The sequence below is a fragment of the Homalodisca vitripennis genome, chromosome 7, assembly GCF_021130785.1.
Source record: "Homalodisca vitripennis isolate AUS2020 chromosome 7, UT_GWSS_2.1, whole genome shotgun sequence".
Lineage (NCBI taxonomy): Eukaryota > Metazoa > Arthropoda > Insecta > Hemiptera > Cicadellidae > Homalodisca > Homalodisca vitripennis.
This window is the reverse complement of record NC_060213.1, coordinates 82506324-82532042: the sequence shown is the minus strand read 5'-3', so window position 1 is coordinate 82532042 and position 25719 is coordinate 82506324. Positions and strand designations below refer to the sequence as shown.

The 25719-nt window shown below is 33.1% G+C and overlaps 1 protein-coding gene across 1 annotated transcript; it reads left to right on the top strand.

Annotated features, from left to right (window-relative positions):
* Positions 1-3322: 3322 nt before the first annotated feature.
* LOC124366002 lies at positions 3323-21083 on the top strand. The gene is made up of 6 exons (XM_046822184.1): positions 3323-3574; positions 8642-8782; positions 11495-11697; positions 18112-18288; positions 19095-19286; positions 19374-21083. Exons 1-6 carry the CDS (start codon positions 3472-3474, stop codon positions 20643-20645), a joined length of 2088 nt encoding a protein of 695 aa, XP_046678140.1. The 5' UTR covers positions 3323-3471; the 3' UTR covers positions 20646-21083.
* Positions 21084-25719: the final 4636 nt, after the last annotated feature.

Below are 25719 nucleotides of genomic sequence, written 5' to 3'. Positions count from 1 at the left end.
GTAATAAAAGTAAAACTCTAATTGTGTGTGAACTTTAAGAATTGTTTGTGGAATTTTTTTTATTTTGGAATTCACGATAAACTGAGTTTGAATGTGGGGTAGGGCTATTGTATTTTGATGCAGACATATTGCCTTGATGACACTGATAGAGCAATATTGAAACACTCCAAATTACATTATCTTTCACAAGATGATATGACGCAGATTTCTCATCTTCAGTACCATCTCAAACGGTATAGATCACTGATTATTTCCAGAAAAATCCATACCATTTAAGTTCAATACGTATTTCTAGAAATTATTGTCTTTTGAAAGAAAAGAAAATAGCAATATTTAAGAATAGTAGAAACAATAAATTGGAGGAAAATTTTTCAATAAGGTAATAAAGACTAAACATTTATTACAAGAATGTAAAAAAGGAGATTTTTGTTTTAAGGCATAAAAAAGGGATTTTTGTTTTAAGGCACAAAAAAGTAATAATTCCAAAAACATTTTATTGTTTACGTTATTTTTTTCCATTAAAGTTTTCATTGTAAATTAAAATGACATAAGTCACGGTTTCATACTCCCGACATGTAATTTAAGAAAAATACTTAGAGATTGTAAAATTAGTATTGTTATAAAAAAGTACAAATAGGTAGACACATATGTGAAAATCATATTAGTTTTGGCATCAAATGAAAATCACCAGATACAATCCATAGTGTAGTGATATGGCAAGAATATCACTGTTTTAATCCATAATGTGCATGTCAGTGTTGTAACTAGGACTTGGTTTTGGGGGGAGGGGAATGAATCTGATTGAAGAGCAAACCATACTGCATATAGAGTATTAAATAAATCTGAATTTGAATTAATTAGATAGGCCTAATTAAAAAAAAATTAACTGCTGTATTTGAAACTTCTTGGATTGCTGTTATACGAATATTTTTAGTTCTTAGGATTCTTGGGGGAGGTTTTTATCCCCTCATTCCCTTCATAGTTATGCCACTGGTGCATGCATGTACAGGTGGTGCATCTAAATCAAAGATTATGTAATATGACAATCAAGATTTCACTGACTTTCTAATAATATAATTTTATAACATTTTCTGATGTGACCTTAGAAAATGTGGTGTAGCCAGAAGCAATATTAGAGAGGCATATTATGTGATTTCAAATACTTACTAACCAAAAGTCTTAGGTTTGGAATATCCTGAGCATAAAAAATAAATAAGAGGTCCAAGAGAACTATGGAAATTTAATTATACAAAATTCAGTTTTTATATTTGAATTATTGTTGAGATGTCATACATCCCATGCTTATGACCCAGGTAAAGAAAGAGCATGGGCAAGAAATTAGCAATGAATGTACATGTTAAGTATAGCTCCATTTCACCTCTTAGTGTAGCATCTGGGATCTGATGTCACAGACTTTACTCTGGAATCTGGAGTCATGGTCATCTGAAGAGATCCAAAAAGAATTGGAGACGAAAAAGCTCAAAATGAACTCTAAATAGTTTTGACATCAGACCCCTAGACTACAAAAGATAATGTAATGTGAAGAGGTATTGTATTGTCTCATCAAGTGCATAACTGAATAAAGAGTTCATTTTGAGCTTCTTTGTCACCAGTTATTTTTATCTCTTCAGATGATCATGACTCCACAAATTTCAGGAAACAAGTCTGTGACAGTGCACTAAGAGTCTGATCCTTCACTAGAGTAAGGTTAAGTAGAGCTTATACTCAATATTCACATTGAATCAACCTTTCCCAGCATAGGTATGTTATGTAGTTAACAAGTAATGTTGTAAGAAATGGAAGAGTTAACATTTAGCAAAGTTTCTGTGAAGCTGAACATGGGGTTGGTTTATTGATACATCACGAGTGTGACAGTTGGCAGTCATCTTAGGACAGTCTTGATTGAACCATCAATCTGCATCTTTAAGTTAGTGGGAAAGATAACAACATTAAATCTGGTGATAAGATTTTTAAGTTGATAATTGGAGGCAATGTGACCAATTATGTTCAAAGTTAAGCCTAGTTTTATCCATATACTGGACAATTAACTCATCTGGACTGACCAAGTGAATAAAAACATACCAAAGTAATGGTCAAGAATCAAGACTATTATAACATAAAATTCACAATTATATAACTATAAATATTATAGTTTATTATAAATACAAATTGTTTTTATTTTAGTCTAGATGGAATGATCACTTGAGCAATCATCTCTTCTTAAATGCATAGAACATTGTAGAGTGCTGTTTACTGTGTGGATTTAAGGTGTTCAAAACAATTAATCAACCCGCAGACTGCGAAATAGATCAGTTATCCAATTTTTGACAGCAAGGAATGTTCCAGCAGCGTAGATTCATAAATAGAAAAGTGAAGTGTGAGGCCATAATGCGATGAGTGACAGCAAAGTGTGGAAGTGGGTGAGACCTTTCAAAGGTGACCGGGAAAATGTCCATGATGAACTGCAATCTGGCCAGCTATCATTGATCAAGGAAATTTGTTAAATGTCGTTGATGAAAAGATTTGTGAAGATCGTTAACTACCACATTGTAAACAATATTGTTGTACTGTATATTTTAAAGACAGTTTTCCTGACAGCAGGAAAAATAAAAACAAGTATTTTGTCATTTCACGAACAATTACAAGCATGTAAAGTGTTAGACTTAGACAAGTTGGGTACCAAGCCCAAGGAAAAAGGTTAAAGATAAGGATGTGAAATTTATTACTGTATGTATATAAGTTGTGACTAAAGAAATGAAGTGTGTGTGTCAATAAATTATGACTTATGGACACTTTTAATAAAATTATATTTAGGGAATTAAATCTGTTTATATATACACACAGACACACACGTCATTTCCTTCAGTCATCTTTTATACATACTTTAAAAGTTAATATTCTTATCTTTAAACGTTTTTCTGTATGTCTAATTTCAAGATTCCTGCATTTACTGTTTTAAATACCTACAATTGCTTGTGTAACTATCAAAAATTTTCTTTCTATTTCTCCTGTCTTTGGGGTTGTGATCTAAACATTTTTAACATTCAAAAATACTAATTGCATCAACTTATATTCTTTGACAGTGTTCCTTTACACAATTTTGCAATGTTCTACCTTCTTTCCAAGCAGCAGTTGCTCAACAAGTTATAAAAATGTTTGTTATCATCAAAACAATAAAGCAATTCAAAATTTTTAGATAAAAAGATTTATTGATGTAATAATCTGTTGAGATAACAAGATTTGACGATGTCATGAGCATCTGTACTCAGATTATACGCTATCAATAATTGATAAAGATAACCTACCATGGTACAAGCAAAGTACCTAACCTCTGGGTTGGCTGTCTCTGTCTGTTTAGTGTGTGGTTATCCTGGATTATAGCATGAGTACTGTCAACAGTGATCCAGAGATAATACCTAGTGATCAGTGTATGATGAGCTCACTCAGTGTATAGCCAGTTAGTGTGAGGACATGTTAGCGGTAGTGTTTAGCCGCACGTCTCCGGTCTACAGGCCAGGGGAATTACTCCTGGGCGATGTCGTCATTACCACAACTACGCAGTGCAAGATTCTCGGTAACTACGCCTTTTTCAAGAGTTTTACAGTGATGATAACCGTTATGTGTTTAGTACTTATTTTAACCTTTGTAGTTTACATTTTTTCCTAAATTGAACCAGCTGATCAGCATTGTTTTCTAACATTTTAATCAGCTGTTCATTTAATCCAAATCAATAAAGTGTAATTTTTCTTTTGAGATTTTAAATTTAAATTTACATGGTGGATTAAGTAATTCAGTGAACTTTTGTTTGAATTTACCACTGCCTTAAAATGTAACAACTAAAAACTAAAGTAGTATATATTCTACATAGAAACCAATTTTTGCATAATCAACTAATCAATCATCAAACGTATAAGAACTTTTACATTTCTTTTCCCAAACTAAACCAGCTAAATATCAGCATCAAACATTTTTGTTGACTTCTCATTTTAGTTTCCAAATTAATGATATTGCATTTTTCTTTTGAGATTTTTTAATAGACATTTTGCGTGGTGTATTAAACCTTACAAACATAAATTTTATTTGTTTTTATCATTGCCTTAAAAAGTAACAATTTAAAATTAAACTAATGTGGATTCTAGAAACCCTTTTTGGTGTAATTACTTTTAGACTATTAAATCCATAAACTTCAAACTACTACAATAATACATTTTTTCTGCTGAGTTAGCCGTTCAGTGTATTGGGCCGATAAAGGATCGATAATTTATTATTGCCGTCAGCCATTTCTGCCGATCGGCTATGATAAAACAATTTGGAAAGCATGATGGAGGTAATTAATAAAACTTTAACTGGCAGTAATGAAGGTTTGCAGTTTTAAAATAAATATTTTTATGGATAATTCTAATTTTTTTAATTTTAAATATTCTGTCAAAATGTTCTGAAATTGTACTATCCTAGACTGCCAGCCCACGGAAATTAGTAAAGCAATCAGTTTTTAATCTGCTAAAACCTTTGCAATCTGACAATGCTTTTAGTGCAAATAAAATCTTTATGGTAAGTAAAGCTTAATTTAAGATCTATAAAAACACCTAGAACTCCATCAGTGATTGATAAATCTCTATTCACATTTACAATGTCAAGAGATTAGGGTATAGATCGATAGGTCTAGTCTACTGTGGGAGATGACTGTTGGAGTTGGTGGGACTCCTTGAGTGTTAAAGGCAGTTGCTGGCATACACATAAGGGCGTCCCACTCCAGCCTGCTTTGACTGGAGAGGCTGGTATAGAGCTGGCCTCCCCTTCCAAGGAGACATAAATGAGATTAATGTCCAAAATTCGTCCTCACATTCCCTCGACTGGAGGTGACACCTACCCCCAACCTTACTCATCCAGAATTTCCTGTTACTCTGGAAGCAACGCAAAAGTTCTTTTAGGATAAATGTAATCCAGCTTCTTGTCCTAAGAGAAAAAAATCCATCAGCATTTTGTTAACAGGATTTGAGACATTTGCCATTGTTATATGTTACTAGAATAGAACACTATGTTTTAAGGATAGACATCCATTCCCTTGCTCAGATGTCAAAAAATATAATACATAACTTTAAGCAAGCACAAATCAATAATATGGCAGTGAACGCACCAAGTCTAAAACAAATGGAAACAGAACAAGTTGTACGTCAAAAAAAATGTAAGATCTTAGGTTCACAGATGTGAGGAAAATAGCAAACTATTAGACTAATTAAAACATGCTTTTCACTACAGAAAATTTGAGAGGCTGAGGCAAAATAAGTATCGGCACATTCCGTAGCTGTGGTACATCAGAAAACAATAAACCGATAGCGATAGGTAAGGGATAGGGGCAGACACCTTCTGCTTAATTTAGCTTATTAATATTATGTATTAGATTTTTTGATACTTGAAGAAGGGGACAGATTTCAATTCTCGAAATGCAATATCCTATTTTTGTAACATAAAGTGACAAATTTTCATAATTCTGTTATCCTTCCAGAATATCTGTTGTGTGCGTCGGGTTTCTCCACTAGAACATGAATCTGAATATCCCCACTTGCCGAGTGCCGAGCAAACATGGTATAAAACAATTAAATCACAAAGCTATAACTTTCTATTATTCATTTATGTTTTTATTTAGCATCTTCCTCACACAAAACTTTACATGTGTATATGTCTTTTATATAATCAAATACACATACACAAAAAAATAAGAGTAAAGGTTCATTATTGTAAAAATATAGGGATTAAAAAATACAAAGCTTAAGTTTAGAATTTTGTAGTTCGAAAATAGAGAGAGAACATGTAAGTTACAACTGTATAGAAAAATTAAGTTAAGTGCATTTTGCAAAAAAATGTAAGCAATTTCAGTTTTGTGACAATTTTTCCCTACTTAAAATTCTTATGAGATATTTAAAAGAGCCTGAGAAAGGCTTACACACACACACACACACACACACATATGTTTTAACTGGCTAATGATATATAGGCTGATATACATGTGTATGTTACGGATTGAATTTTGTTATTATAGTTGTGTAAAAATCAATACTACTCAACAATTATGTGTTATTACAATGCAGAACAGCAGATATCTTGTCTAGGCAATATTGAAAAGATAACAAGAACACAAAATTCTCATCAGGCTGGCAAAAGTTTTCAACCATCTGTCTGTCCACAGATTATCTCGGATAAATTGAACTATAGACTTAATTGCGTAATATCTAATAAATAGACAAGATCGAGTACGATGGTGATGCATGTCTTTCCATTTGTATATTATATTTTATGCAATATTTGTTTAATATGTATTTTTATGTAACTCCAATTAGCAACACTAGCTGGGTAAGCACATCAGCTGATTGCAAAGTTTAGCTGATCTCTTCTCTTGTCAGATTGATCGAAGATCACACTATTTCGGGATGGCAATAGTAGTCCGGATCCCTCTTAGTTGTATTGTCGGTGTTGACCACATTGTCACATGGTCTTGTGCAGATTTTTGCAATGGACATAAATCCAATTTATTTATAGAGGTATATGATTTTTTTTCTCTCTCTCACTCCTACCGCAGTTTACGTTTTACAACTTATTGTACTGCAAAATCCTTTTTTTATTGTGTTTACTCTTTTGGTGGAGGACTTGTCATGAGGGCATCCTTGTTCAAACCCCCCCTCCCCCTCTTATACTGTGTGCCGTTTACCCTGTTGCACTTGTGTGGTGACAATTACTGTAATTGATAGACTCATGTACAAGACCAGCCCGAAGCAGTCTCATGGACCAAACCAGTGCTGTGCTGTGCCATGTGAAGGTGAAGACGTCATTACTGTAATATATGTATCGTGGCAAGAGTTTTAAAGTCTACTGTGAGGTCTGAAATATAATTAATTCAATCCAGAAGTATTATTCCAAACCATGTGCACAACCTAAAACAATAGCCAGTCACAATTTTGTTTAACTTTTGAACCTCTTGGCCATAAATATATCTACTTCTGATACAAAACTACTATAGACCTTATATAGATCTTACATCATATCATACTACACCATTACACTGGCTTAAAATAATTCAGTTGTTTCTGAAATCGTTTGGGCTAATTACTCAAATATTATGGATTGTTTGAGAAAAATTTATTTATTTAATTGATACTCACAAAAACTATTTCACTTCCTGATTTCAGGGTCTTTAAACCTAACTCTTCAAACTTAAAATTCTGAAATGGATCAGATCAGAATGTCTTCCAGTGATCATCACGTATTTTCAGTAGTGTTTATAATGCCATTGTAATTAAAAGGACATGCCTATTACGTACATTTTATTCAATAGGCAATTGCGTTCAAAGCAGAGGTTAATTACTAGTTTTAAATAAAACTTTACTTGTACACAGTCAAGATCAAGTTGAATGTTGGTGAATTTCCCTCAATGGAATGTCACTGGTTCTATCCATAGTGAACATAGTGAAGTCTGTTTTGCGAAACATGGTTTGGCATACTCCTTTCTTTATACAAGAAAAATATGTTTTTTAAATTGAAATTTTAAGGTGATCATTCAAACAAATTTTAACACTGACAACTAAGCAGGTAGTGTATTATACCATGCGCTTCTCAAAAAACTGTTGATGTAATCTCTGGTAACGATCTCATTCACAATATTTCAATAAATAATTAAACATATCCTTATGTAGTTGCCAGGTCAATTGTGAAGAGAGAATTGACTACTGACTGTCTTTGATATCTTTTATAGTGTAAACCTGAATTCTTATTTCTTTAAATACTGTGCTTTCGTCTAATAATGAATGATAATAACTTTCAATTTACTATAGCTAGTGTAGAATCAACATATGACACGTTCATTAAAAAATTTTACATCAAGGTTCTTTTGAAAGACCACTAATATAAAACAAATTTCAAGTCTGTAGATCAATTCGTTCTTAAGATATCCTGCAGACAGAGAGGCAAACAGACAGAATAGAGATTTTGCCAGCCTCTTGAATGATAGGCTTTGCTGATACTCAGACAAATTCAAAGGAGAGAGATATTCATCACTATCAAACTCATTCTTGTGTAGGTAGAAATGAAGCTTCGTGTAAAAAACAAATTTTAAATCTATAGTTCAACTTGTCCTTGAGATATCCTATGGGCAAACATGCAGTAGAGAACTTTTGCCAGCCTCTTGAATGATAGGCTTTGCTGATTCTCAGACAAATTCAAAGGAGAGAGATATGCATCACTATCAAACTTATTCTTGCGTAGGTAGAAATGAAGCTTCGTGTAAAATTTTAAATCTATAGTTCAACTTGTCCTTGAGATATCCTATGGGCAAACATGCAGTAGAGAACTTTTGCCAGCCTAATGAGAATTATGTGTTCCTGTTATCTTTTCATTACTATCTACTTCCGCCAGCCTGACGAGAATTCTATGTTCCTGTTATCTTTTCATTACTATCTACTTCCGCCAGCCTGACGAGAATTCTATGTTCCTGTTATCATTTCATTATTACCTAGACCAGATATTTGCTGTTCTGAATTGTTATTTTTTTAAGGTCGTCTTCCAAATTTTGTATAAGGCTATCAAAACCTTTTCTTTTGTTTTTGTAGATTATTCCACTTAAGGAAAATAAACAACGCCTCTGTTCCAGACCTTACAGTAAACTACTGTGGCGTCTCATCAGTCAGTTTTGTGGTGGCTAAGGGTGAAGGCAATGCTCGGACATGTGAGAAAGTTGAAGAAACTGACACTCATCTTGATGTTTTGCACCCACTTGTCAGAAGTTACAGAGGTAAATTATGTTTTATCCTTTCAAGTTATGTAAAGGCAAGTAAAGTCACAGTCAAAGTAACATTTCCTATTATTTGTCAAAAATGGCTGGAACAATGCCTTAGAATTTCTTATTAACTAAGTTCGGGAAGTTCTATGTGTGTTCATAACCTTGTTACTGCACAGGTTTGTCTAGGGGACATTACCACCTTGACAAACCTGTAGAGGAGCTTTCCGTGAACTGAAGATTCTTACAGTCATCAACCTTTATATTCTGGAAACTGCTACCTATGTCTACATCAATGCACCTGAAACTGCATGGAGCGGAGTACAATACCATCAGTACAACACCAAAAATGCAAGAAACTTCTGCCTTCCAGTACACAGACTAACATCCACTGAGAAGAAACCGAGTTACACTGGAGCAAAAATATGGAACATATTACCAGAGGAAATAAAGATAACCAGCCAAGTTCATTTTAGAAGACATCTAAAAACCTGGCTGCAAGAACAATCATTTTATTCCTTGAACGAATTTTACAATTGGAGACAACCATGTTTATAAAGACAAAAAATTAACTGTATTTTTTCTACTTTAGCTCTATTACATTGTTTCATTGTATTACTATGTATTATATTATGTTGACACCACTATGGTCTTGAAGACTATGTAAATAAAGAGATTTTGACTTTGACTATAATAATACAAATTAAGTTTGGATGTGATAACGGTTTAATCCACAATTGTTCCTAAATAGGTTACCTGGGTCTAACCGGTTATTGACAAGTAACTGGTTCTTGTGCCACATTTAATTATGAGTATTATGTGAACGCGAAGGTTGAGTTTAGCGAAGGGCAGATCCAGCACTGACTTTCGGGAGGGGCCAACTTAGTTTTAGTTTACCATTATCTTTTCTGTAACATGAGATTTTTCATTTCAATACCACAAAAAAATAAAAATGTTAAGTTTACTGCTACTCAAAGTTTAGTAGTAGTAAACTTAAAATAGTTCATTAAGTTGGGTTAATTTTATTTCTGACAGTTACGGTATGAGAGTGATTTTTTTTCACAAAAACGTCTTATTTCAAAATCTCTGAGGTGGTCTTGACCACTAAGTTTAGCTCCATTTCACCTTCCATTTAATGCAGCATCTGAGTTCCTACACTGTCACAGACTTGACTCTTGGAATCTGGACTCTACGTCCATCTGAAGGCATTCAGCCAGACCAAAACAGTAGAGTAACTTAGCAATACTATTTGTTTCAGTGTTAGTTTGTGAGATTTCAGTATACAAATCGTACTCTCAGCATCTCACATCTAAAAATGACTTCTTGGTTGTTTTCCTGTTGCATCATTTTTATCACAGTTACTTAGGTTACAAAATAGCTCCATCAGGTTTATCCAACAGAAATTCAGTGTATTCTGAAAGAAGTCTTCTCATTGCCTAATGAGGTGCAAAATTAAGTGCACTACTGTACGATGTTTTTAGACATGATCCCAAAGCACAGCAGAGCAGAGTTCCTATAACACAGCTATGGTGGAAACGTTTGATTCAATGTGAAATCAATGTTGAAATCATGGCACTGCTAAGGTACTTAGTTTCAGTCTTGCTGGATAACTTCAGATGGATTTTGACTCTCCAGATTCCAGGAGTCAAGTACATGAGAATCAGATTTCAGATGCTGTACTAAGTGGAAGGTGAAATAGAGATAAAGTGGCTTAAGCCCTTCCCTTCCCCTCCCCAAATTTTTAAAAACAAACATTACATTGCACATAGTAGTTGTTTTAAGCTACAGCGCATTTATGAGGTCTTAAAGCTCAACAATTTGCCTCCTGTTGTTGGAGGGTATTTTATACTTCCTAAACCAACCCAGTGTGTTAGTCCCTCTGAAATAATTTTCTATATACGCCACTGACATGGTGTTATAAGAGTTAATATTGATAATCAATATCCTCGCATTAGTCTGGCATAATAGACTGAAGAGTTTAAGTAGTCTCACTTAAAAAAAAACCTACTGAGATTGCAACAGATAATCAGTTTTTAACAACAAAACCTTTCAAAAGTGACGTTTGTACTCTGCATACAAATAGTTCATTATTTTGGGAACAGAGCAAGATAGTAAATAAATTAGAGGGAATTCCCAACTTCTACTAATTTTCTCCAGCTGTCATAATTGAGGTGACCTCTACTGGCAGTCGACCCTTGTTGTGTACCATAGATGTAGTGGTAGTGGAGCCAGGTGTGCTCACTTACGACTTCAGCCTGCAGTTGCCACACCTGCTGACTTCATCGTACAAGAGCCCTTATGGCCAGATCATCTACAATGTCAATGTCCATCTCATCACGTCAGAGGGAAACTCTACTAACGGTTGAGTGTTGTTGCATGTCAAAGGTGTGGTAGTGGAGCCAGGTGTGCACACTTACGACTTCAGCCTGCAGTTGCCACACCTGCTGACTTCATCGTACAAGAGCCCTTATGGCCAGATCATCTACAATGTCAATGTCCATCTCATCACGTCAGAGGGAAACTCTACTAACGGTTGAGTGTTGTTGCATGTCAAAGGTGTGGTAGTGGAGCCAGGTGTGCACACTTATGACTTCAGCCTGCAGTTGCCACACCTGCTGACTTCATCGTACAAGAGCCCTTATGGCCAGATCATCTACAATGTCAATGTCCATCTCATCACGTCAGAGGGAAACTCTACTAACGGTTGAGTGTTGTTGCATGTCAAAGGTGTGGTAGTGGAGCCAGGTGTGCACACTTATGACTTCAGCCTGCAGTTGCCACACCTGCTGCCTTCCTCGTACAAGAGCCCTTATGGTCATATCAGCTACTATGTCAGTGTCCATCTCATCACGTCTGAGGGAACCTCGGATGTCCGAAAACCTTATGTTGTCCGAGCTCCTGTTAACATCAACCTGTTCCTTTCAGGCCAAGTAAGTAAATCGATATTATGGTACCGGTAACTGATTCAACTCAAATAACAAATAATTTTACTTCATTTATAATTTTTTTTTAATTAACACCAGCATCATGCTTAGGGATAACTAATGGAACCAGAATTACAGGGCCCCATAATTCACGCCCCATTTTCCCATTTGGAAAATGGAAGAGAAAGAGACAGTAGTCAATTTTTATTTAAGTTTTAACCCCTTGTTATCCCAGTAATGACCATGAGTGATAGTGGAGACACCTTTAATAGTAAAAGATACTCTTCCGGTAATTAAAGCTATTATTGAAGACTCTTGGAGCATTTGGAATTTTTTTTAAATAGTACTAAATGTTAATGAAATAATACTTGATGATGAAACACCTCGACACAAAACAAGAATTTATTTGCACAACAAACAGCACTTTCTTAAACCAAATATGCAAAACTTTTTTAAAACATACAAATCACTCACAGAACAAGAAACAAACTATCCAAAATTTTAGGAAACCCTAAAAATAAAATTTCAAATGATAATATGGAATAATCAGGAATTTATGAAATTGGATGCAATGACTTTGACAAAATGTATATTGGACAAACCAAAAGAACAATAAAATAACGATTTAAAGAGCATTTAGCACATACAAAATATGGGAGAGTTGAAAAATCTGCTGTAGCCAAGCACTGCACTGAATCAGGACACAGAACATAAATTAAAAACCTAAAATTAATACAAGAAGTAATAAAACCAATGAACTTAAATGCTTGGGAAACACTACAAATAAACAGATATAAAAACAAACTCATAAACAATGAAGAAGGCCCTATTAAAATTTCCAGTCTTCTTTCTTCTCAATTTGCTAAAAAAATTATACTGTAGTCATATCTAATTTTACATACTGGCTGAAATATTTTCAAAATTTTTGTATTTTACATATTTATACCATGTGGTATTTTAATATTAATTGTAATAAAAATAATGTAAATATTTATTTGTGGAGTCGTCTGATGATGAAACCTTTGGTAACAAAAGGCCTCGTCCAAAATATAAACCATATTGAGGCAACCAAAACAGATAATGAAGACATCCACTTGTGTACTGAACAAACAATAGCTTCTACAAAACTTTCTTAGCACTCAAATATTTGCACATATTTTCCTTCTCCATCTTATCACTGTTTGAAAATCGATAGAGTAGTCCTTGAATAGTTGAGATCATACACTTAGTGCATGCTTTGGTTCGGCAATGACTTCATCCCAAAGGAGCACTTAAACTAGTGGTGTGTGTGATGAATTAATTACATGTTGAGCTTGTACAATGTATATAAGAATTTAAGAGATAGTAGGTCAGAAACATGCTCTATTGGCTTATAATACCTATTTAGGATGTAAACGCAATTATAGGTCTGAGTTTAAAGAGAGCAAAAAGGCAGGCCTGTGAGAGTTACATTGAGGCAGCCCCAAATAAATGTTAAGGCCACCTGGGAAAATCATTAAACAGGAAAATTCTAGTGGCAACTCTCAAGCAGTAACACTTGATCCAAAACGAATCAATGATTTCTTTTTAAATTCAGTCCATCAACTTTCAAATGGTATTCCACCCACTAACACCTCATATTATGATCTGTTGGGCGATAGATCAGTTCCTTCTGAAACATTTTTTTGGCAAACAGTTTTGAACCAAATGAAGTAGAAAAGATTACAGCAAAACTCTCAAACTCTAAAAGTATGGATTTTTTATTGGATGTCAAATTACTTGGTCAAAAAAAACTATTCCTTTCATTAAAGAACCACTAACATTCGTTTTTAATAAGTGTTTGGAGTTTGGATATTTTTCGGGATTTACTAAAAACTAGCTGTTTCCCGCGGCTTCGCACGCGTCTCTTAAGCTTTGCCCGTATATTTCTTTGCCTTCAAATAGTGTTTGGCTATTTAATATACGTAACTGTGTCGTAATTGCAGTTTATAATGTGCAGGCGCTTTGATAACTTTTATATCTTGCAGTACAGCCTGGTGGTGAGTTACATCAATGGGCATTGCATATAAACCTTCTACATAGAAAAATACAAATAAATACAAATTTTTTCAATAGTGATCGGTCCAATAGTTTTCTGAGTCTATAAAGGAGAAACCCACAAACATTCATTTATATATATTACTATGCTTTAAAAACTATAAGTATAGTAATTAAATTATATATAAATATATTTTTTGTCGCATTATATATGTTTACAAAGAACAGCTGATTAAAAATTTTGAAAAGACTCTTTCACTTAATAACATATGTTTGCTGCAATGCATTTTCTACGGGTATTTCTGTAACCAGTGGGGCGGAATCCTGAATCGGGGAAAGGGATAAAAAGTATCCTATAACCTTCTACAGATCAAGACGAACAAATTTTTTAAAAAAATTAGGCGAATCCGTCCAGCCGTTTGTGAGTGATGCTGTTACACACGAACAGTTTCATTTTTTATATATATAGATATCGAAAGTTATCCCCATTTATAAAAAGGGTGACAAACAATTACCTCAGAATTATCGTCCTGTATCTATTGTTCCTATATTTTCTAAAATATTGGAGTCTTTAATTGCACAAGCAACTTTCATTTTATTTCAAAACATTTAATCTTTTTACTGATCACAATTTGGCTTTCGAAAGGGGAAGGTCAACGACAACTGCTGTTATGAACATTGTAAATTATTCCCTTAATGCAATAGATAACAAAGAGTCTGTGGCTCTTTCATTGTTGGATTTAAGTAAAGCATTTGATTGTGTCCCTTTTAGTATTATTCTGAATAAACTTCATTTTTATGGGTTGTAAAAACATTCATGTATGCTTATAAATTCTTACATGACTAATAGAAAGCAATATGTTTCAATTCAAGGTAAAAATTCACCTGTGGAGACAGTTACTATTGGAGTGCCACAAGGCTCAGTACTTGGCCCATTTTTCTTCAATATTTTGATTAATTATTTGCCAAAAAATGTATCTGTGGGTGCTGTTATTTATGCAGATGACACTTCTCTCTTCTCCTGTAATAAGAATCTCATCAATCTTCAAATGACCATGAAATCAGGGGAAGATGAAGCCTTGAATTGGTTCTCCTCAAATAGATTGCTTTGTAATCAAGATAAAACCCAAAATATTATATTAAGCTTATCAGCTCAAACTCAGGAGGTTCAATCAGTAAAGTTACTTGGCATGTATATTGATTCAAAATTAAATTGGTCTCATCACATTAAAAACCTGTGCTGTAGGATCTCTAGGGTTAGTTACCTGATTTTGGAAATTGAGAGACATTGTTACTATAGAATATTTAAGAACAGCATATTTTGGTTTGTTTCAGTCCCATATTTCTTATGGTCTGATTCTTTGGGGGTCATGCAACATCTGTGAGAGATCTTTTGTTGATTCAAAAGAGAGTTATAAGAACTATTTGTAGAGCAGGTCCTTTTGATCATTTGCCGACCACTTTTTGTTCATTTGGGGATATTAACCGTTATCAATCTTTATATTTTTCAGGTATTAGTATTACACAAAATCTAACCTACACTTATTCCTCACCAGGCAAGACATACATGTACATAATACAAGAAATAAGTTTAAGCTCAATATTCCTCAGCATAGATTAACTAAAATTGGTTCATCTCATAAGATAAATTGTGTAAACTTTTTTAACAAATTAGATGAGTCTGCGCAAGCAGTATCTCTTACTGTGTTTAAAAGTAAGCTAATGAATTGGCTGTTGAGTAATCCATTTTATACATTAGCTGAATTTCTCAACTGTGAAGTAGATTTAATGTCCTGTTGATTCTACACTGACTTGTCTTATGCAGAGCTCTTATATGATTATTGCATAATTGTACTTTTCATATTTTATAATTTTAAATTATGACAATGTATTTTATTACTGTGCTTTTATATTTTAGTATTTTAATTTATGACAATGCCTATTTCATGTATGCAAATGTGATCAATGGCAATAAATAATTTGATTTGATTTGAATCCATTCTCTGGCTTTCACCATCCCTGGAATAAACGCTTAGCAAGCTTTAAAGCTTCGAGACTTACTTGACTCTGAAAGCTGTTGTTGAGCCCCATTCCGATTTTAACTTGAGGTTAAGTAGTTTGGGCTTGGAATATGAATACTGTGTGATGGGGAACCGCTATTTTAAAGATGTCTATGAAATAAGTGGCAAACCTATGAATAACGGTTTTAAACTCCAGGAAGACTTTAAAAGTCATTGACTCATCTGTAGGAGTGCCTCTTTGCAGATTAGATTATATCCCTTTTCCACTTTCTTTCTGTTTGAGGCAATTAAAAGAAATATACATATGGTATATACAATTGCCCTAGCAGGCTTGTAAATCATATAAGAGAACCGTAATGTGCATTCCATTAAATCCCTCTTCTGTCGTTTATAAAATATCAGTTTTAGATTACTTCTTCGTTTGTGTATTAAAACTTGCATAGTGTGAATAATCACTGTAAAATTGGAGTGTTGATTTTCTTTATTTTTTGTGTATAAATAAAAGTGTTAAATATTGTGTTGGTTTTAAGAATTTTATTACAGTGCAGATGAGTAGGTTTATAGTAGTGATTGCATGTGTTGAATGTATGCAATTAACATTAAACTACACAATACAGCCTGGAATTTGATAAGATTACATAATACTAATTAGGACTGTTTTTAGTTACAGGAAGAAAATCGTGAATAATTATTATGTCACTTGGTTATTACAATTTCTGAATTTTTACCAAAATCCTTTAATTTTTGAACTTGTATTATCGACATTGAATTCAATTTTGTGTTTAAACAAGTAAGGAGTATACAACAGAGTTGCCTTTTATACACTTTTTTGTTCATATTGTTATGAACTATAACTCAATGACCGTCATGGGCATTTAGGGTTCAGGAGGCTCAAAGCACCCTCTGAAACTTTTGCACAACGAAAATTAAAATTGCACTCAGTACATTGTTTTAAGCCAGAACATATTTATGAGGTCTTAAAACTGAACAATTTCCCAGGAAAAGATTCCTGAGCCCCTGTTTTTGGAGGTTATTTTATACCTCCTATACCACCCAGTGTCAGTCCCTCCCCCTAAATAATTTTCTGTATACGCCACTGATGATGGTAACCAGAATGTTTTTAAGATATTCATAAACCTTTAGTTAATTATAAAGTATGAGTAGAGTTTAGAATGTTCCTAACCTTATATATTTACAACACTTGTAGAAAAACTAAACCTTATTTATTCTTCAACATAACTCTTACTATATCAAAACTTTTATTGAACCTTGCCTTTATCTCTAATAATTCACTCAAATAATATTGTTTTTTCCTGAAAATGGGCATTTACAGCAGCTTTCATGTTTTATTTGTTGGAAATCACCTTTCTTCATCTCCACTAAAACATTACTTGGGGCTGGATCCAGACTGTAAGATGGATGATCTAGTTTCTTGAATCCCACTTCACGAACTGCAGTGCATGAAAAATTGTGGCTAGGGGTGTTGACATACAGCAGTGGAACCTCATTGGTAAACATCCCCCGCCTCTTCACCAGGATTTTTCATTTCAGCTTTTTGAAGATATTTACTTGTGTATTATTCCCCATCCATATTGTTCTTCTTCTACTTAGATAATTTATAAGGGTTATTCCTTTAGAGTCCCATTATCTTCATGTTCGATCATTGAGACTTGAACTTCCTTGAAGGGTTTTCACACTTCCCTATCTATTGCTTTAGTTTCATCTTAAACTACGTCTTACTGGCAAACCCAAATCCTCTGTTACAATCATATAACAAATAGAATCACCTTCTTTTATTTTTAACTTCAAAGAGACATCTGAACTCTGCATTTGCATTTTCAGAACTGAATGGGCAAAGACTTTTTCATCTCTTAATGGTCATGGAGGATAATGCCCATTCTTTCCTTGCCAGTGCCTTTTGCTGCTGCAATTTGCCAAATTTGTATCCGTGATCTTCCAACAGCAGTATCTCCTCTTTCACACAAATCTGACATGAACAATAGACTAGGTCTGATAGGTAACTGAAAATCATATTATTCTTACCAGTTAAGATGGTAATTGAATGTTATGTTGTGTACAGGCAGCATTGAGTAAGAAAATAGGTGAAAAACGTCCAACCCTGCAGCTGCTAATGTTGTCACCATTTAAAAACTTTATGAATAGAAATAGATATTATAAACAGTGTCTAAAGAGTCTTTTCAAATTAATTTATAAGATCCAAAGGGGTCATAACATCAATTGTAATAAAGAATAATTAGCTTCTTCTAAATTAAGTAGACAATGTTTACTTGATTACTGACAAAGTATCACCTTTAAAACAGTTTATAAAAATACAATATTAATTAATTATAATTAATTATTTGTTCTCTTGAAAACTGGCCAGAACCCCAAATGTACAGAAATTACTCAGAAGTATGGGCTGATCAGGAACAGGTCTCTCCGACTGAAGGCTTCTGTGACTAAGACTTGCTTTGTTCCGGGAGACATAATTTCTGTCTTCATCGAGGCTCTCAATGAGACCGACAGAGATCTTCGCTACCTATTCTGTACTCTCAAACAGGTATGTTATATTTCAACTTTTATATATGTAAACTTTTTAAAATCAGGTTATAAAAGTTTTAAGATATAATAAAAATATAACATTTGCTACATACAATATAAATCTTAAGTTATGTACTAAATATACAGTTATTAAATAAACATCTCGTTCCTATGATCTTGATACAGAGACGTAATTACTAACTGTACTGTCATTCAGTTTTGAACCCTAATGCAAAAGATACTTTGAAAAAATGATAATATGAAAATTAATTAAAATTATATGAGAATATCACTAAATCCTATTTATGAAACAGACATGTAAATGTTTGCTTAAATTGTTTTCAAATTAATGGTAAACTTATTTATTTATCAAAATAATTTAAATTTTAATTGAATTGTTTAGTTTTGACTTACTACATCATGTGGTGAAATTAATATCTAGAAGCAGAACGAGCTTTATTTTATTTTTAAACTCAAAATAGTAATAAAAAACTGAAAGAATAGTACTTTTCTTTAATTACTGATTGGGCCTTATCAATTTTACTAGAGCTGCTAAGATCAAATCTTAAGAAAAATGAAAAGATAATTCTTGACATAGTGCACCAAGACAATACTGTACTTTAAGAGTAATTTTTAACCAAAGATCTTTTCTGGCATGATAGGCTGTTTTGAATATAAATATAATTAACAAAATATTTGAAACAATGATTTCAAATAGATAAATTATTATAAAAAGAACAGTTCACTATAGATTGTTATTTAATAAAAGAACACTGTTTTAAAACATAGTGAAAGTAATAAGTTATAAATATTGGTTTTGTCCAGATTACCCATGTTTTAGTCCAACTTCAAGATGAGACCGTGAGTCGAGTAACCAAGCAGTGTCTGACAACCTTGGCTCACAAGACTACCAAGGGTAGAAGATACCACTCGTGGCTCTGTAAACTACCCTCCCCCACCTTTCTCACTCCCACCATAGCAGCATCTACCATAGTCTTTGTCACCTACTCCTTACAGGTTAGCAAAACTATTTGACTACTAAAAATCATTGGTAGAACCATAAAAAAGTTATGATCATCAGTACAATTGAGTGATTTGTTTCAGGTTTCTGCGAGGCTAAAAAGAGTTCCTATCCCTCCTGATATACAAATCCCAATAGTGTTCGGCGTCAGGGTACCAACTTCACCACAATGCAGTCCTCAACCCAGTGATACCAAATTTGTACGGCGAGTCAGCCGCCAACATATTCCTGGGGTTCACTGTCCAATCCAGAGAAGAAACAATTTAATATCCAGTGTTGCCAAAATGATTAGGCAAGGTGATAGACAATTACCCACTGCTACCAACCCGAGACGCCGTGTGAGTGTTTTCACTCAGCCTAGGATCATATTTCCCAACATTCCAAGAAGAGGCAGTTGCCAACTAACATTGAATGGTGTCAGTTTAACGAGAGAAGACAGTAATGATTCTTTAGTGTCTGGAATCGGCACGAGAGAAATTCCAGTCAGTCATTTCGAGGATGATTTTTCAACTCATACAGGGAAAACTTGTGATGAATTAAATGCAACAAACTTAATGGAGGACAATGAATCTCTACCTATTACTGATAGTTTAAGAAGACAGTCAATGACTACTAATGACCTTGTTCAGAATATTTTTACAGATTTTCAGACAACAGAAAATGAAGAATCTCTAACAGATTTGAGTAGTATGTCGTCAGATGATGATGATAATGAAACTTCACCTCCTGCTATAAACTTAAGATCACTAACGGACACTAACAATCAGTTTGAAGACAGTTTCAGTGACTTTCTGAGAACAGGTAGTTATCAATCCCATCCAAATGTTGCCAAACTGATAAGAGAAGATAGTGACAACTCATTACCCACTGTCACAAAATTAAGAAGACGGCCAATAATTGTCAGCAACTTGAGAAGGGGCAGCTGTCAGCTGAGGTCACGCACATCTGACCTTCCAACCAGTGATTCCAGTGCTACCAACATGAGGAGAAACCCGTTTACTGTGAGCATTCCGAGACGAGGCAGTTGCCAGCCGCACTTCTCAAGTCAAGATAGTGAAGACAATACTAATTGCGAAGACAATTCTAATTCATCTCCTAATACTGATAGTGGTCAGCATCGCCCTCTCAGGAGAATTAGTTGTCAGTTGCAGTTCAGTGTTACCAATGTTGTAAGAGAAGACAGAAGTGAAACACCTCCAACTGCTACCAACCCACGGAGGCGTATAACTATTAGCACGCAACCACAGTTTAATTTTACTCCTCCTCCGAGTCGTGTGAATCAGTTGCAATCGATCGCTTCAAGTTTGACTCAGCGTCTGACAAATCAGTTACAAGCTTTAATGCCTTCTCGGTGACTCGTTAAAAGTCAAGCAGGTAGAATTTTTGTTCTCCAATTTCAAAAGAGTCAATTTTAGACAGGACATGAAACGAATTTTAATTATACCTTTTATAGTGTGACACAAAAGGCGTTCCTTGCTACAATAGATTATTTTAAGTTGCCTAAAAAGTAATAAGTGCATGAAAATAAAAGATCTTGAGCGGAACCACATAGTAAATACTGCAAGGACTACTAATATAATATTGTTTTTAGATGTTGTGTTCGTTTTTCTCAGAAAATAGTTTCGAAAACAATAAAAATACTTACTTTATTAAGCTCTGTTAATCTACATGGAGGTTTAGTGACAAAGTTTTGGTAGGAATTGCTTAACTTACATAATAACTCAACTATGTTTGCATGAATAATATATATTACAAGTATATGTATGTCTAAAAATGTTTAAAATTTAACTGACAATATATTGTACTTCCTCAAAATACTTGCAGTATTTTACTTAAAAATTACTTGAGTTATTACAACATTTTTCCTCTATTCTTTCCATGCTGTATAGTAGCATCCTTTATTTCCTAGTGTTTTTTATCACTAGTACAAGATACTTAGGAAGTCTCTGCTATAATTCAACCTAAAAGATCTTCTGTGTGACTTTTTGAGTGCAGCTGCCTACTGTCGAGATTCCGTGTACAACCACCCGCCATGAGAATGTGCTACCTCAGGCCACTGACACAAAGAAGAAGAAGCTCTGTTTCAGTCTTTACAGTCTAAGTTAGCAGAGAAGTTCCTCCTCATGTTTAAACTTGCTAAAACTGTTATCATTAAAGGACACCACCAAGTCCAATACTCATTCCCAACAATTAACTAGAGCTATTGATCAATCTAACCATTTGCTCCAATATCTCGACATTTAAGGTTTAGTGATGACAAACCACTTCTGAATATCCTGGATATTCTATTAGGTTTGCCAATATTGGTTTCTGCTGTATCTACTATAGGTTGTACTGGCAGGAATAAAACAGCCAGAAATTAAGTATAAGAAGTGGAGATAAAAAGTATAAACCTAATCAATCTGCAAGTATGGACTAGGTCTCTAATTTATGGACTGTTTTATCCCCAAAGACAAAAGACATTACCTTTGTTTAAAGTTCATTATAAACGATTAACTATTTTATAAATGAGAGAATTAGAGACATTCTCTATTGTTGTGTGTTACCAACACGATACTCTGAGAACTGGTAGGTGCCCTCTTCTTCACATGTAAAATCGTATACCATAAGGTTAAACATGCAAAAAAGGTAAAACAATTCTGTACATCATCATATGAAGTAGAATGAAACCACATAATACATGATGAACAGAAAATTTGTTTTTTGGAGCAACTGGAGAACTTTAGTATAGTGGATGGGCTTTTGAGTAATTGGACTGCACTCTTAACAATACACCACTTTTCATTTTTTTTGATTATTGTTTATGTTATTTTCTTCTTTTCATTTTCTGTCCCTCTCTTATTTCCGTGCTTCCCCTTCCAGATCACTGACACACTTACATACTATATATGCGCGCTCTAGTCACTCCATCCCTAGCTCTCAGAATAAAATTATAACAGAAAAACAAATTTTTATACCCAACATGTGAGAACTTTTAATGAACATTCTACAAATTATATTTTTCTTTAATGAACACATAAATTAAATATTTGTAAATATACAGAAACAGTATTGTTAAAGAGCAAGTTATTTAGAACTTGTTTTGCATAAAGATATTTTCTTGGAAAAATCCTATCAAACTTCCTCTGAATTGTAAAAATACACTCAGCACTAGTTGATTTCCGAAGAACTCTACAGCATAGTTGTATTAGAATAAAATAATGAATAATAAACCATTTTTCTAGTTAGGAGATTAACGCTGATCCTAATATATGTTCAATTTTTTATGCAATTTTTCAATATAAGATTTCCAAGATAATTTTTGGTCCAAAATAAATGTTGTTCGCAAAAATATTCTGTATATATTTAGAGTTAGTTGATTCTTTATTTTAAAAAGTACAGAACAACAATTTGTGTTTTAAAGGTGTTTTCCCAATCAATTCACTTCAAAACACAGTGATTTACTGCTCAAGGTTATTTTTTATTGCATTGGTTAACAAATAATTTGCCTCATCTTTTTTATAGAACTGGTGTCATCTGTACTAACAATAAAGAATGTCCCCCCAATGTCAATGTTTTTAGGCATGACTGAAATACTGAGCCCTCAGACAATCTACATTTCATTTCTTTGTTAATTCAATAACAATTTTCATTTGAGAGCAGTATTTCCTAATTTATTGTTTTATTTTTATGTTGTGTTATATTCTTATATTTTATGCGAATAAAGAGTGCTGTGTGATCTGATATTCCTAATTCTACTGTATGTTCAATAAAGTTGCTTTTTCTCAAAGTACATTTATTAATTAAAATGTTATCTATGCATGATTTTGTAATGTGTGACACTCAATTTGGTTCTCAAAAATATTCCAGGAAACCAAAAATATCTAGTAACCCCATTTCAATACTTCTATTTAACCCTCTATGAAAACTAGCGTGGCTGAGTATTAATTTATTTCTTATGAGAAATTCCTCTATCGATTTCAAGAAAAACAGGTTGTGTACTTACACAATGAACATTGTCTCACACTTCCAGACTATTAATTTTTCAATCTAACAACAAATGTTTTCTACTGATCTATAAAAATAATGTTAATTAAAGTAAATATTACTTTATTTTTGAACGGTTGACATTAAACTGTGTTTTGGATATCTATTAACTTATATATGTATATAAAAATTAGGCTTAAATTAATTTGGTATGTATTATGTATAATGATTTTTTAAACATAATATTTCAACATTTCTATGTATTGTTTATGTTTTTGTGTGTGTGTAGTTGTATTCTTGTCAATGTACATACATATGTTAAAAGTTCTGCAAAATTCTTAAATTTAAATTGTAGTAATTGTGTTAGTATTCATTTAATTAACTTTCTTTATGTTAACTTTTTTATATTTGTTATGGTATTTGCCAATGGCACAGTGTAGCGAGTACAACAGTTATAGCAAGATAAGAGTCAAGCCAACATCTGGTGTAGCTGCTGTTTGGATGTGTGACAGCTGAGTGGTTTTTATACAAATTTTAAAAATTAACTAAACATAGTAAATAACAAGCTGTAGTTGTCAAAATTAACAAATATCTAATCTGAAATTGCTACAATACAAACACAAATACTAGCATCTCAGATGTTTATAACGCAAAAATAAAAGGAATTTAGCAAACTTTACTATTCCAAGTCGAGAGACATGAATAAGCAAGACAGCAGGAATGGAACTGCGAAGTGGACAGGGGTGACTCCTAGTTATTTAATACTTGTATATAATTATTGTTAAAACTTTCACACACAACAAAAGTAACTTTGGTGAACACAATACAATACAATTTATTTCTCTACATAATCAATCAACATAACAGTTAATTATAATACATTAAAACAAGTAATATTCAGATGAATAATGGAACAACTGAACTTTAACTGGTCATTAAATGTTGACTCTTCTCCTTTTGGTGTTTGACTGAGAGCTGAGGTAGGTCTCGGTTTCTCTGAACAGATCTTCAGAAATCCTGCACCGGAAACGTTGACATAATCCACTGCAGCAGCTTGAGTCAAACCAACACTGGAAAAGAACACAAGAATCGTAATTATTTGTTGCAGGATATTTTAGTACTTGTTTTATAGACTGTGATACAGAGCGCAACCAGCATGTTTGACTAAAAGTTATATAAATTTTTAAAATTCACTTTTCTGTTTATTTTTTGGTGTGTTTAATTTAACATTGCATTAATTTTTCATACACATTCAGTAAGCCTCTGTATTGGACTAAAGCTTTTACACTTTTTTCTATGGTTGAATGAAAAATTACAGTTCTACTCATGAAGCTCTTCATCAGTGAGAAGCAGAATACGGCAGAGACTGTGAGATTGAGAGCTTAGTTCTTTCGAAGAATATAAAGTAAACAAAAAAATCATCATCTTTGGCAACAATAGCATAGAAATTCCTAAAGCATTGTTGTTACTTCAAGGTTAAACCAATTTCGTCATGGACAAGAAATAATTTGCACTTCTTCAACAGTATTGTACATAGGGCTTTTCAAATGTGATAATTTAAAATGATTACTGATTCAATCGTATGATGAGATTCATTGCTCTCATTCAGTAACATTAACAATTTATAATAAACAGCGTGTATTGTGTAATGTGTTCATTATTTCAATGTCAACAAGTTTGTTTATAAATTGTTTATACTCTGAGTTCCATTAAATTGTATAGAACTACTTCTGATATGTTTATATTCCTTCTCGTTCCTTCTCTTTTTATCATATCATTGTAAATAAAAACTAGTTGTTAAAAATGAGACAACATATACTGCAAATAATAGTTTTTTTTAACAAACACTTTGGAAACTGTTGTAATATTAATGTTATCTGTTTAGAACAAATTATTGTATTTGTTAATCAATTATTTTAATGCTAACACTATTTTTTCAATTATTAAATTAAATTTAACATGTAACTATGGTTTAAGGGTTATCAATTGTAACACATGAGCTATATAGGAGCAGTTAGATAATAACTGCATTATCGTAATTTCGTTTTATTAATTCCCATACTTAAAAACTAATGACACGAAGAAGTCAATTTAAACAAGAAACATTATTATGTGACGTATTCCTCTTCAACACATTCTTTCTTTGGCTCCTTTCTAAATTGCATGTTTAATATAATTTAACTAGTATTTATTTTGTACTTATATAGCTCTTTGCATTCTTGAATGGTACTAAAATTCAATCTCGTGAAGTATAAATTAATATTTCCTCCTTGTATGTTATGTCTGATAAAACATATCTCCGATGGTTTAATTTTTATCAGCAAATAATGATATAAAATGTATATGTAAGAGCATTATTTCAAATCATAAGCAGAGTATATCCTCAATCCAACAACACACATTATGTTCTAAGCAATAATTTTAACACATTCACTGCCAATGGACTGGAGACCTTCACCCTAT

Coding starts and splice junctions, on each gene's coding strand:
- LOC124366002 (XM_046822184.1), top strand. CDS start 3,472: ATGTTAGCGGTAGTGTTTAGCCGCACGTCTCCGGTCTACAGGCCAGGG. Junction 3,575..8,641: donor TACGCAGTGCAAGATTCTCG/GTAACTACGCCT, acceptor CCTCTGTTCCAG/ACCTTACAGTAAACTACTGT. Junction 11,698..18,111: donor ACCTGTTCCTTTCAGGCCAA/GTAAGTAAATCG, acceptor AAAACTGGCCAG/AACCCCAAATGTACAGAAAT.